The sequence below is a fragment of the Ciconia boyciana genome, chromosome 1 (genome assembly GCF_034638445.1).
Source record: "Ciconia boyciana chromosome 1, ASM3463844v1, whole genome shotgun sequence".
NCBI classification, from domain to species: domain Eukaryota; kingdom Metazoa; phylum Chordata; class Aves; order Ciconiiformes; family Ciconiidae; genus Ciconia; species Ciconia boyciana.
This window is the reverse complement of record NC_132934.1, coordinates 126564295-126579653: the sequence shown is the minus strand read 5'-3', so window position 1 is coordinate 126579653 and position 15359 is coordinate 126564295. Positions and strand designations below refer to the sequence as shown.

General features: G+C 34.4%; 1 protein-coding gene across 1 annotated transcript in view; it reads right to left on the bottom strand.

Moving 5' to 3' along the window:
• The window catches only part of CFAP47 (cilia and flagella associated protein 47), a 354495-nt gene that overhangs the window by 177402 nt on the left and 161734 nt on the right, over positions 1-15359 (bottom strand). The window contains exons 46-48 of the mRNA XM_072852476.1: positions 13658-13664; positions 4980-5169; positions 738-881 (exon numbers count right to left, since the gene is read on the bottom strand). Coding sequence (XP_072708577.1) covers positions 738-881; positions 4980-5169; positions 13658-13664 — 341 coding nt within the window. The remainder of the gene's footprint in view (positions 1-737; positions 882-4979; positions 5170-13657; positions 13665-15359) is intronic.

The window sequence follows — 15359 nt, the reverse complement described above, 5'->3', positions numbered from 1 at the left end:
GCTTTTAATAGTTTTATAATACTGATTCCTAAGCTACATTACATTTGGTTGGTAATGCATACAGAAGGCTTACTAATGTTTCAAAGAACTTTTTTTTTTTTTTTTTTGTCTTTGGCAATTCACACATATGAATAGCAGCTAGTGTACAGGCAAAAATACATATACTGCTTCTTGCTAAAAGTGCCATAGCCTTTGATCTGCTCTTCATTTTAGCAGTCAGAATAGTGATTATTCTGATGGCAAAAGCAGCTTCTATGTAGTGGCTTAACTTGTAACAGAAATTATTTTATGAAACAAAGTACCCATAACATAAATTAATTTGTGATGTATGCATGCAATGAGAAATACTCAATGGTACTATTTTATTACTTAGGTAATGAAATACAATTTAATATATGTATTTAAATTCAGACTAACACAATATATATTTTTATGATCAAAGTTCAGAACCTACAGAGTAACTAGTCATTTCATTAAAATGGAGGGTTTGATAGAAGAGCAAAGAAAGACAGACATAATAAAGGATGGTGGGGAAATCTATCCTGTCTAATCTTAAACTTGGCAAAGTTAGTTCCTTTGTTTTTTCACTTCAGCTAGTAGGCAATCTTTCAATTTCTGACTCTCAAGCAGATGCTTAATGTTAGTAACTGCTTAAGCACTTTCATAACTTGGACACTGATGTAAATGTTATTGACAGAAGCATCCTTTTCAAATGTTGAAACTAATTTCCCTCTTACCGTTGTTATGCACTCAGCAATAGGCCTGAACATGAGAGGATACAGAGCTGTTTCACCTAGACCCACATTTATTAGAGAAGGGCCATAAAAACCCTGTCCTTCCAAAATTGCTTCAAGTTTCCAGTCCTGGCTGGACATATTACTCTGAAATCAAAGTAAAGATGTAAATTAGATTACGCATTTAAAGCTTTTAACATGCATTTCAGCTTTTACTTGCAGTTATCATCAAATCAGAGCACAGTACTCATTTTCCCAAAGTACTGGCTCAGAGCACCTTTGGGGAGAATAAAACAGCGTATTTTAAAAATGAATTAAGCTAATAATAAATCCCTTATTCCTGGCAGCCAGAGGTACTGGTACCAATACTATCAGTAGCAATATTGTCAGCAGGAATACTCATTAGAAGAATATGTACATGACATAGCTAATGGTCAAGATGGAATTTATAAGTATCATTATAAACATTTACAAGTATCTTTATGGTATCTCTATCTTTAATGCTTGCCAAAATACTGTCCCTTTTCCATCTATAGAGAATCTTAGTATACCTCTTTGAAGTGCTGATGTGGTGTACTAGCATATATTGCCTCCTTTGGCTACTGACTACTATTACAAGATCAGTCTTGCTTACGAATTAAGGACTCTGTCTCCAAAGGAGTATTTACAGTCCTATGTTCTCAGAAACTGGTTTTTCAAGAGACTAATCTATTTTAAAGAATGCATGTCCTGAGTAGTATGAAAGCCTATTTAAGAAACATGTTTCTCTTACATCCAGATGTATCACAGGACTGCTTGATTATGGTAGAAAGTGGGATATTTTGCAATACATGCTTGGGGGCTGCATAAAAATAGTAAAACTAAAATGATGCTATCCAGCCTCCTACTATTTGAAGGAACCAGATGACCAAACATCCAGTCTTCAGAAAGGTTAACATTCATCTTAAATAAAGATGAATAAAATAAAGAAATAAAGAAATAAAGAAATAAAGAAAAATAAAATAAACTGGCATTCAAGAACTAATACTTGCCTTGTCAAAACAGAGAAGATTGATCTGATTTATGAGAAGAGGAAGTAATCCTTTGACCCATAATGGTCTTTATCCATGGAAAAAAGTATATAAATGTCAGAGATAAACAATGGATTTTGGGGAACAGAGATGATACTCAATCCTAATTTCCTTCTTTGAAAGTCTCTAAAGCTCAGCTATCTCAACCTCAGAAACTAAGAACCACCACCTGTGGTCATCAGAGCTAACCCCATGGCATGGCACGAGACCTGCAGTATCATAGATCTAAGATTTGATTAATACGTATGATTAATGCTTAATTCTTAGTTGTTAAGAGGTAAATTTCCTAGTAGTTGAGCACAAATCCCTGTTTGGAATGTCGAGATTTGTATAGTGCCTCAGTTTTTCAAAATACTTCCATCACTGTGATCTCCAATTCTGTAATAACCACAGTTACATAATCTCTGGTAGAAAACATGAAAGAAAAAAAAGTAATTAACTGGTATTCTCATGCTGAAGATAAAATGAAAGGGAAAAAAATGCATCAAAAGATTATTTTTATTCTCATGCTTTTTTTCTCCACAACATCAGGAACAACTTTATCCTTTTGAAAACCAGCTTGGCCAGTTTTAAAACTGGCAGGTCATCACCCTTTGCTAATCTACTGTTTTAAAAGGTGGGATAGAGGAAAAGAATCACCATGATTGTTGTTTGGTAAGGAAAAGAGGAGGACAGGCTAAATTTGGGGGGTTAAGTTGTTTTATTTTCAATGATTTCTAGTGCCATTGGTATCAAATGCTTCCTTTATCCACACTAGTGATGATTACACCAATGAGTATTTCTTAATCTCAAATACAAAAACTTGTCAGCTGGAGAAATGTAGTTGACAAACATGGTCACTTTGAAATTCTTCTGTAACAAATCCTTCTAATACAGCATGAATTTGTCTAAAAATACCTTCTAAAGAAAGTTATTAAGGTCAACCACAAATATTAGAAAATTTCAATAAAATAATTGTTAAATTCTACTCCCTTGAACTTGTGGATTAATAAACAGTTTTAATTACTTAATCACCTAAGTCTTACAGGATCTCTGCATAATGCAAAATACTACTTGAAGCCTGTTAAGTCAATGACAAATACAATTAATGTTAAGGGAGTTAGAATCTTTTCACAGGATGGTAGGTGATTAAATCCAAGGTACATAATAAGGCTGCATGTATACCTATACCTAGAGGACCTATACCTCTTTCACTGGAGAGGCTGAAAGTGAATGATGGAACAATTACATTCATCTCATGCTTGTGAGAAATACAGAAACTTCAGATGTTCAGCCTTAACTCCCGTATAAAAAAACCATCACAGATTTCAGATTCAGGTGGGTTCTTATTCTGGTTCTGTCACTAATTCACTGTATGGCTTTAAGCAAAACACTTTACCATTTTATTTGCTCCATTTATAAAGTGTTCAACCTACCACACAGATGTTATGACAGTGTTAGCTTGCTAGTGTCCATAAAAAGTGCTTTGAATATTAAATATTGGGTTCAAGAAACTAAGTTTAGCAGATTGAACAACCCCATACCTCAGTTTCACTCTCTATGAGCATGTCTTCCTCCATAGAGTATTTCAAAGTTCAGTAATTTGAATGACAAATATAACAGTGCTAACTAACAACATTAAAGTATGGAAAAATAGATGCAGAAGCTCCAGCTAGAATGAATGTATACAAAAATGTAAAGTATCTAACTCCTTACCAGAGTAACACACATTTCTTACACTGAACATGAAAGAAACCTTGTGAAAAAAATAATGTGCAATCACAAAATTAAGCTTAAGATGTAAAAGGGCAGGAACAACTTTACATTTTTATATCTGTTTGTGCATCAGTGTTTGATTTTGCAAATTTAGGGCATAACATTTAGAGCAGACTTTGTGGCCATGTGTATGCATTCCATAGAAAGAGACAGACTAACAGAGATACAAATTCCCTCTCTCACAAACACACAGAGTATATGCTTCAATTGGGGTACTTCTTATTTCCTTGGTAAGAAAACAAGCAGGACTTAATATAAAAGCATGACTCCTGCATGAAATTTAAAAGCATATACTTAGGAACACTCAGAAGTGGGGGAAAAAAATCAAAAGAATAAACCTAATCTGTTTAGAAACTCACTGTTTAAAGGAGGTGGGAAAAAACCCCTTACCTTTCTGTGTTATATAACAGCTGTTTTTCAGCTAATGTAACATTCATTAAATCAATGTTTAATAAATAATATATGAATATCTTAAAAATTATGTGTAAGAAAAGATAGCACAGTAATATGATTTCCTTTCATTTTCTTTACTTTTTTTTTTTTTCTTTCTTAATGTTCCTTGTCTACTTTCAGTATTTCACAGAACATCCACAGTATGGTGTTTCCCCAGACATTAAGTCTCCTTGTTTGAATCTGCCCCCACTCTTTTGTCTACAAAATCTCAGAATAATTTTTCTATAAATTAACTCACTAGTATTCTTCAGTGGCTCTAATATCAAAAGGTTACATCAAGTACATAGACCAAACTGTAGCTCAAAACTTAGGAAATATTTTACCATTTTTATCTCTTAAAGAATCTTTACCCTTTCTCTCGCAGCTTAAGCTCCTTCCCCATCATTTTTTCATATTTTTTATTCTTTTAAATCAGAAAAGTTCTCTAAATTTTGAGCAATAATTTTCTGAGGGAGATGATATTCCAACCTACACTCCATCTTCACTCCCTGGTCTTACTTCACATGTTTCAAGGTTTTCATATACAAAATAGAGATGATAAAACTGTATGTGATATACTGCCTATGCTTGCCATATTTTTAAAATTGGTAATCTAGTTCTTCTATTTTACTCCTCAACATCTCTCCTTTTTTTCAGAAACAATACATTTATTCCTGAGATTAAACAACTCCTTTTTGCACTTTCAGTGTGATAACATTATTAAATAATAGATTAACAATTGTCAGGACAGAAGTGAAGTATTAGAAATAAGCCCATCAAACTAAATTTACTTTAAGAACTGCCAGAAACTATTTTTCCCAACAAGTTTTATATTATGTCTAACATGGACTTTGAGTAATAATACTCAACTCAGTATTTACATGCATTTGTGCATTTTACAACTGTAAATTTTAACAGTATTGATCCGGAGTCCAGTTTTTAAAAATCCTGAATCTTAGTTTAGTTTCTAGTAGTAAAGTGAACTTACTATTGGAATATCCTGAATCACTGCCTGGTAAGCTGGAGTTCGAAATTCAAGCTCTGCTTCAGCCTGGTCTGTATTCACTACACATTCAATCTCATAGACACGAACATCGCAGGAGGACTTCAGAAGAATCTGACAGTGGTAGCAACCGGCATACCGAGGAATGAATTTTATAGGAAGCTCAACTGCATCACTTTTATCTAAAAACAAAACCAAAAAACTGCAATGTTGTAAAGCTTTTCAGAAACACTGAATTCACAAGCAGAATCTGGAGAGAGTTCTAATAAACTGTAGGAGAGTCTCCCCAGCAGTACATGCAACAACTTAAAAGAAACAATAGAATTTTAGGACTCTTACCATGTAAGCATAGCCAAATTTTTATTTTCCTAAAAAAAGGTATATTTAAGCATCTAAACAATATTTTGTATTAGTTTTAGTAGGGCACAGAGAGAAGTATTTTAAAAGATCTATTAAATCTAGTAGAAAAATTTAATGTATATGAATTTCCATAGATATCAAAAAAGTATAATAGTTACTACACTTTTGTCAACAGTTACCATGAGAGATATCAGAGACAATACAGTACATTTGGCTAATAGTAGCCCCAACAATGACTGGAATTCTGTTAAGTTTAGTAGTTCTCATGAGAGCTACTCATCAGACTTTTCCTATGCCCAATTTTGGACTGAAAGTCTGAGTTTCTGAAAATGCCAGGGGTGTCCAAGTTGGAACAGAATCATGAAAAGTCCTATTTGCCCAATCCACAGCATGTAGGAAAAACTCCCCACAGTAATCTCTAGAGTAAGGAAGAAGCAATACCAATGCTGTCCATCTTTGGGCATAGCCAGGTCTAACAATTCTGCTGCAAAGACTTCTTCCTCTGCTCTTGCTTACAGAAAGGATCAGTATCTTTCACAGTATTTTAAGCCCTTCACTAGCCCTTGTAGGACACTTCCTACAAGGAAGGAGGGAAGTGCATCCCAAAGGAGAAGGGAAGGCACATGAGGAACTCCAGTGACTGGCCATAAAAAGAGTTCCCCAGTCCAACTCTCCCAAGAGTCTCCAAGAAGCCTGAAAAACTACATGAAGACTGCAGCTGTAAAAACTTTACTGTAGTTTTATATGTAACAAAGACTGTTTCTTTTCACTGTTTTCCAAGGTGAGAAAGCAATGCCTAAAGTTGGAAAAGATAATGAGGAAGGTCAGAGACTATGTAACGACAAAACAGAACCTTACAGATAAAACTCCAAACAAATTGCTTCTCCCTGATGGGGAACACCTGACAAATTCATGTGGAATTTCCCTTCTTCCTTAATTTGGCTTATTTTCTGATGACATGTATGAAAACTGGACTCAAACTATTCTAATATCTTCAATGACAACTACAGAATTTTGAAAGTGCAATCAATCTTCATTTGTGATGCTGCTCATTCTATTTTACAAAGTGGTGCTCCTCATGTATTCGGTTCTCACCTCTCTGCAAACGAACAGCAAACTGAAGCTTTCGTGTTGCCTTATGTCATCACTACTTCAGTTTTTTCACAAAAATAGCTCAAGTTCAAGAGACGAATCATATAGAGTGGCATTATTAATCTTTCAACATTACTAGGCTATCAAAAAGATTATAAATTGCACCTCAGGTTTAACCCTCTCTGAAATAAATTAGTTTGTTCTCTTTTAAAGACAAGATTAATGGCCTGGTAATTTTTGAATTATTACTTTTTTTTCCTATTTTGTCACTAAGTTATTATCCCCATTGGTTATCTTCCACAAAAGTGACCTGAGTTTGTCAGTTACGCAAGGAATGAAACTGTCCTTTCCATTCTTCAGTTCATTAGTACAGTCCCTAATTTTCTCTGTCTACAAGAATTATTTTAGGATGTTGAAACAAAATATTTAGTTAAAATTTAAAGTACACATTTTAAATACTTGCATTTCAAGATAAAGTAGATGTTTACAACATGTATTTGAAGAAAGATAATACAGTGTACTGGAAGCTCCAAAATATTTCTGCATGAGTTTTACTTTCTTGCACTAAATGGAAATTGTAATTACTAATAATTAGGGTTATCTTTCACTGACTTAGACCCATCTTTGAAATGCACACTTTCAAACAGAAGTGCCTCCTACAGAAAAATTTAAAAAGAAAAACAAGAAGAGTCTTCCTACCCATCCCATTCTATATTTATAATATTTAGTCTGGCATTACTTTTGTTAAAATATTTGTTTCTTATGCATTAAAAAAAAATACATTGAAGAATAGGTCAGTTGAATAACTGAAATATTATGATCAATTACAATCAATGAAAAGGAAATCATGTAAATTGGTGATGTTTATTTAACATGATAAGTATTTTTTTGCACTAAGACATAGTTTCTGAAGTGAGACAGGATCTCCAAATCAAAATGATTACAGAAATCACTTGCCTGTGAATTATAGGTGAAGGTTGTTTTTTTCCTGCAAAATGTTTTTTCATGCTAATTTTAAATACCATAAAGTAAACTGGGCTTAAAAGTTTCTCAGCTTTGTATGTTTTCTTCTTTCTCAGTCTCATAACAGATTCAGCAAAGATTAGTCTAGGAATTCATTCAAAGATTTAATGAAAATAATCCATGGGGTCACAACTGGCCTAACAATTTCTGAGACAAAAGTAGTAACAGTAAGCAAAGGGCAGCATTTATGTTATTTCCATGTAATAGGAAGCAGAGTCTGCATCCATGAAAATGAATGAGACTGCAAGCATTTCTCCACCAGTGAAAAGTCAGGCAGAACAACACAGGGTTTTGGTACAGTTTCCTTCCCTAGACAGGATATTTATTGTTTGATGGGGAGATATTTCATGTGAAATACGCAACAAACAGTTTTCTTTTATAGATTTGTGTTAGCCAAAGGCCTATGAGAAACATTTACTTGATCCTGAACTGGAATATCTGAATTGGGTTTAGTTGTGAGACAGTTGTCAAAACAGGGGTATTTGCAAAAGCAAAACTTTTGGTGTATAATAGCACCACATGTTCTCGGAAAGCTAAATTACAGCACATAGGTGTTGGTCATGTTCTCTGGCAACTGCCTCGCATCTTGTGCCATTTACTTATTGAAAAAGGCAATCTGATCACCGTCTGGAATTAAGAAAGTCCATGTCTTCCAGTTCTTAAAAATCTTACAACTCATCATTTAGATCTGCCTGACCTGAATTCAAAGTTAATCCTCTAACTGCATTAGCCAACAAACAGTACCTTTCAAAGAAAAGTAATGACAGTTGTTTTGACATTAAAATGTAAGAGAAAACATATTCTAGAGGTTACTAATTATGGCACTTAGTAAAGTAATTGCTGTTTAGCCCTATTAAAAATTGTGGGAGGAGGGAAAGAGCAAGAATAGAAATACTATTCTTCCATATCACAATGTGTTGGCATAATTTCTGAAGGTAGGAAACTATGGGCCTTCAGCAGTTAGTCAACTACTTGCACTTTAAATTAGCTTTTATTGAGCAATGATGGTCCTACCTATTTAGAAGCTCAAAGTTAAATTTCACAGTGAACTTATCTCAGCCTCTGACACCGTGCATGTGTCACAAATAACTGCTTAAATTAACCTGAAGACTGAATTTGCAGGTATGGAATCCTAGAAGCTTAAATAAGCAACTATATTGAAGAGCCCAGACTCTTCTGACTTCTGTTTACATATTGGGTCTTCAAATGAGCTCATCTGAATTAGAACATCACTCTACTCAGTAGACTTGAAAAAGCAACCACTCTTTTATATCTGCTTAATGAGCGCTGATACGTTTTGAAATTTTTTCTGTCACTTTGTATGCTTATTTGCTGATTTTCTTTCACTTTATCTGAACACCACAGATTTGTAGAAGAGTTTCTAAAAAACCTACTAACTGTTTATTGGTTTTTTTCCACTTAAATACTTCATATCATTACACATCTAAGCAAACAGTTAAATACACTTGATCAATCAGAAAAGGGAGATCTACTGGGGAAATAAAAAGGAATGAAAGCAGGTTTTCCTTAAGTGATTTTAAAATGCAAATGGAAGAGAGTTTTTTCAATGTCTGGTTGTGAATACTCAGCAGCCATGTTCATGTCTCACATTCAGAAGCCTGTGAAGAGCTAGCTGTGTGGCACTACAATAAAGTAGAACAAAGAGTTTCTTGGGGGTTGTTTTTTTAATAAACATTACCCTTTAGTATTTCTGAAGAATACCCATATAAGCTTTAGAAATAAGCACGCTACACAGTCACTATGCCAATGGGCAACTGGAATGCTGCCAAGTAAAAAGTTTGCTTAATACAACTTAGGAAACATAGTAAAGCTAAGGTGCTTTCTTAAGTCATGCAATGCATAGCCCCTACTGAAAAGGATTAGCCAAATTATAAAGTATTACCTTGAGAAAAATATAGTAGAGTAATAATTCAAAGCCTCTTTATCTAAAATCACAACAAAGACAGAGCTAAGATCTCTCTAAACATATGCCCAAAATTTACAAATATCAAAAATTTCAAAAATTATTCTTCATGACTGGCAGAAGGAAGTAGCTGAGACAAGATCTTTAAAAAATAAGGAACAGAGGGGAAACAAAGGAAAATTGAACAAAATTTCCTACAGAGAAGAGAGCTCAGAACTAACAAAAAGAGTGCACTGAATGCATAAGGAAGTATTACATGGAGAGAATCAACGCCAAGTTTTTATACCACTTACTGCAAAATAGTAAGTTAATGCAAAATTAGTAATGAAGGCTTAATGCCAAAACGATAACAAAAGCTAGCTAGAGATTTCTGTAGTACATGATAATACACATTTCCTTCTTTTTGCAATCTAGAATTCTCTAAGGAAAGAAGTTTTCTTTTAAAAAAAAGAGAAAAAAAGTAAGCCACTATTTGTTTTAACAGAAGTCAGGAAGAAGCCACAACAACTGAATAATTAACTGTAGGAACAATTATCAAGAAAGTAGAAAATTTCTAACAATTCTTGATAGTTCTGTAGAGAAAGCTTTTTCATCCATTCACTGGGGAGGAAAGAAAAAAAAAAAAAGAGGGCTCTTTTTGCATATTCTTTGCAAGTATAACAGCAGGCAGACAGCATTGTCAAATCCTGTAGTAAGAGGCAACAGAACTCTGATGTTAGATTTTGATACTGAATGTAAATCAGATAGCAAGGTGGAACAAGATTTTTTCATTGAAAATGCATCGTGGACTTTTATTTCTTCCTGGACAATTTTAATGCTGAAATAGCACAACCTAGACATCAAAAAAATATGGTTTTAGTTTTATTTTCCTGCCTAGGTTTTTTTATGTCTATCTTTATAAACTAGGAAAGAAACTAAACCATATGGCATGACTAAAAGCATTCTAGGTGCATGCTTGCCTTAGAAAAGTTCAAAGTACATGCTTATAAAATACAGTAAGTGTATATCAGGGCATACTTGCTTAGGTGCATATCCATTTGAAAATTAAAATCTTGCCATTATTTTAAACAATTGCACAAATTTATCACTACTGATGTAATACATACGTATATTTATCATTATATGGCAACAGCAGTTGGTATTTCATTATTATTACAATGTATAATATAAAGTACTGATATGCTGGTACTGACATGCTGCTGTATTGCTTTTGCATATCAACTGCTATCAGTCATTTACCCCCCTATGTTTTCTTTCCTCTAAAATACTTCTAGTCCAAGGGTATCACTATCAGGTTTCTGCTAATAGTACGACTGGTAATGTAAAGTCCTTTTAAGGCAGAAGATTGCAAACAAAAAACAGTCTGAAAAAAGAAAACCAAATAAACAGGAAGCCCTTCTTATAAAGTACTTGCATGCTGTAGTATCCATGAACTGTCACATGCAAATATGTGAGGCACTCTACCTCAGGAATTTCTACACATTTCTTTTGCTATTACTCAAAGCCATTGCCAGTGTCATGTTACAATATATAAAGGCACAGCCTATTCCAGAAAATTCCTGAATTTCCTAACTCTGGGATAAATGCTTATTGTTCTTATATTGGAATACCCACCACAGTGCTTTAGTTTTAGATATTGGAAGCAATAGATCTTGTATTATTTAGGCAATTGCTCAAATTTATCTGCAGAATGTTTCCCTTCCTACAGAAGAGAACATCCTATGTATGTCTGAACTTTGTTTTCCAAATTTTGTGTACTAAAATTATGGTCCTTAATTTTTGTTAAACTTTGGTGCAAATAATTTATGAGTACTCAGAAATCTGATAACCAACTTCCATCTTCCAGAGTAATATTTTTTCTCTTTTCCCTAATCATTCAACTAATTTTCACTTTAGCTTTGATTTTTCAGTCTTCATTTATTTCAACTTGATGTCTAGAAATGTATAGTTCTATTTGGTTTTGTGCAATTTTAGCTTTTAAGTAAGTATTTTATTCTTCTTCCCCTGTTTGTATAATCTGACTGCATCAAATGTTTATTTCACTTTTAATATCAAAAGCATATTATTGGACATTTATCTTAACATTAGAATTTCACCAAATAATTCTTATATTAAGCCCTAGCCTGACAGTTGGAACAAAAGTGTGTATCTTAGGAAAGCTTCCACTTTCTTTTTTATAAGACTAAGTGGTAGAAAGATTGTTGTTTCTCTTGAGTTTGTGTCAGTATTTAATAAACCTCACATAATTTTACAGGTATCATAAATTGTTTCATTACAAATCTCCATGTTATGTTGAAAGCTTTCTGCATAGAGCCTTTTACAGTCAGACATGTTCTCCCTTTTTAAGTACTTACAGGTAACCTGAACAGGACCTCTTTCCCTCAGAGATCACTGAGAGATCAAGCTATTCAAGCTTTCAAGACCTTGAAATAATTACTATAACACTTCCCTGAACCCTTCCTCATTTGTAAACTCCCTTCTGAAGTATGGAAACCAGAAGTGGATGTGATGTTCCAGTAATACTCCCCTTCATAAAACAGTAACAGCACTTTTCAATACCTACACTGTATTTTTCCAATTATGCATTCAAGGATCCTTGTTTTTCAAAATTTTCCAAAAAATTCCGTAATGAAGGAGTGAGAGGGAGCTGAAGTCAGAAAAACACAGAGAAATAAGGCTGAAAGCTTTAGTTCAGCCTGTGAGATAAGTACTCTGCTACTTTGCAGATTTCTCAAACTTTTCCAGAGACTTCACTTTGCAAAACAAAGCCCTTCCGCCCCTTTCAACCTATGTTATTTCATCTTTGATACATAACATTATTTAGTATAAAAACCATGTTGTTCAAATAAACCAAACTGCCGAGCAAGCTGTTCTGCTTAGTTAAAACTTAGTTAAAGCTGATCTTTCATAAACTGCTGAAAAGACAAATAGGATGGATTTTTGTTTTGGTTTTCACTGTTTTACCCAAAAATCCATAGACATTTCCTTCTTTCCCCACCGTAATTGGTGTTGTGCTGCTAGATAAGAGCAGCAAATAGAAAGCAGATGAACTGCTTATAAACTCTATCAAACAAAGATAATATAATGGCTCTGACTTGTCAAACATGCTCCTTACTTGCAGGAAGAGCATGTTCTTTTATACAGATACAGTTCTATAAATTAAGACCACATGGCAGGAAATCTTTAGACAAAACTGTAAAAAATAATAATTATCAAGATTATAAACATATATATGCATTAAAAAATCTGTGACACTGGCAACTAAATTAAAAAGTTTTAAAACCTGTATCTTTACAAAATGACAGCAAAATGTCCTAAATTTTAAATTATTGTTTGATCCTAAAGGTGCACAGAATTTGTGAAGGCAGATGGATGCTTATCAAGTTACAACTCTGAGCCATAAAACCGCTCTATTCAAAGTTTCTTGTGTTTTCACCTTTAGAAGGAAGACGGAGTGACACTGGGACAGCACAACATTCTTCCAGTCACAGCATGGGACAAGTCCAAATACACACATAAATAAAATAAAATTAATAAAATAAATACAATGAAAGGAAATCAATATCTTCCTCCCAGATCCCGTGATGATGAGAAACAGGTACTGCCAGCACCAAATCTATTACTGGCTTTAGAGAAGCAGTATGTTCTTAACCCTCACAAATGCAATGGTCTCAAGACCGCACCAAAGACAAAGATAAGCCTTGACACTGACAGTCGTGCAAGCAGATGTCAGAGTTCACTGATGAAAACCTAAATCACATATGAGCATCCTGACCCCTAAAGGTTTCATTTGTCAAGTAAGCTTGAAGCCTTTGGTGTCTATTCACATGTTCTTCTAGGCAGACTCCAGGTTTCAGTGAATCTTCTGAATCTCAATTCTGACCAGAGAATGAGGTAAAGGATACTGTGATATGTTTTCTGTGATACGTTTATCATTAACCACAAAAGGAACGGCTCCCTGACTAATAAGGGATTACAGCAAGGGGTGGGAGAAAGATGGGAAAACAAAGGGATAGAATCCATTAGCTAAAACCTTGAACCAAGTGTAACTTGTACTGGTTTTGCTTGGGAAACACGCACATACACAGACAGATGAGGCAAGATAGTAAAAGCATTTCTATGGATGCTTTATCCAAGGAAACCATCAACTTCTTAGTTTGGTGAATCATGGAGCTGGTTTTGGATGCTACTTCTCTGTTGCTTAAAATCTGGAGCCATTATTTGAATTCCACTTGACATTTTAGCCTTTTCATTCTTCAATAACACACCGCCTAAGAAAAGGGCAACTTATTTCAATTTTAATTATGCCTAACACGAGTTTCTAAATGGTCAATCCACTATCCTTTGGTTTATAAAACATTAAAGTTTTACTGTCAGTTACCTCTCTCCTGAGCTATATATGGGGATTGAATTATTTCCCAGGCTACTTCTGATGATCCAGAGAGACTAAAGCTCCTAAGGATCCTATTTGAGACAACGGTGAACAATCACTGTGGTATGTGACGTGATCTTCTTACATACCAAAATTTTTACACAGCAAAGAATTACAGGATACATTCTGCATATCAAGAGGAGCTTTAAGAGGACGGGGGTACTCAAGGTGTAGTTCAATGTACAGATGAGACCAAAGGATTCCTAACAATCTCAGTATGAAACAGAGCTGGGCTGAGGTTTATACTGTATCCTTAGGAATTCTGCTAATGGCAGACTTACTAGATGATCTCCTTCCACGTGCAGTAAGTACAGACTCCTTGGGTCATGTAACATTGACACACTACAGGGGCTGTGCTTGAACTGCTTGGCAGGCACACAGAATTCAAAGTGATCACTGGGTTGCTCTTGTCCTAAACTTTATTTTCTAGCACTGAAATATTTTTGTGGTTTGTCTTTTTCAAATCCTTTCAGAATTTCCATAAACTTCTTACAGACACCAGACCCTTCACTTCTGTACTAGCTCTTCTGCCAATACTGTGTACTGAGACAAGACCATCTCCCCAGTTCTCACGACACTTCTAATTTATCTGTAGATTTCATTGGCCATTTCAGCATTAAGAAAGAGCTCACACTGAGATAATAATTTTGTGTGACTGTCAGTCCTTTTCACTAACAACTGTTGTCCAAAATCAGCCTCTTACCTGGTCTAGCACGCAGACTCTGTTTCAGATATACTACGACCTGTTTGGTTGCACTAAAATACATAGTTTATAACTATGCAGCAATTCCAACTATTCTTTCACAAAATCTGGGTCATTTCTAACTCAACAAAGACTTTATATAATCTTCTAAATTACTAATGAAAAGTAGTTAACATTGTCCAACAAGTACTGGTTCCTGAGGGCTCACTTTCTGATGACTCTCCAGCAATGAATTAACAACAAAATTTGCTAAAGTTTTCAATCTGGCCAATGTATTATTTTAGCTCCATGCAAGTATATGGTTTGGGTTTTGATCAAGATGTCGTATTGGAAGTAAGATAAACATATTGTATTCTTTTTATCTATTAGATCTGTAATACTACCAAAAATGTAATAAGGTTATTTAACAAGATCTATTTTACAAGAAAATATGTTGAGTGGCATTGATTTTTACCTTCTAATTCCCTGTTGGCAGAGTTCTTAAAATATTGTCTGGACACTTCCTGCTACTGCACTCTAAGAAATTCTGATACAAGGATTGATTTCAGTTAGCTTTCTTCCACCTTTGTTTTTCTTCATAAATCTAAGCACTCTGTCATTTGTTCAGAGAAGCTACTCCCACCCTAAGGAAAGCTACCACCATGGCTAAAATACTGCTTCTTCTTCAGATAATGAAGTTAACAAAATTTTCAGATGAGACCGATGTTTTGCCTCCATCCACAGGAACACCACCTGGGGACTTCTGTCACAATATTAGATTTTCTAAGTGCCTGTGAATATTGCTGTGTTTCCTCATTAGCACAACAAATACACTGAATCAGATGTCTTTGC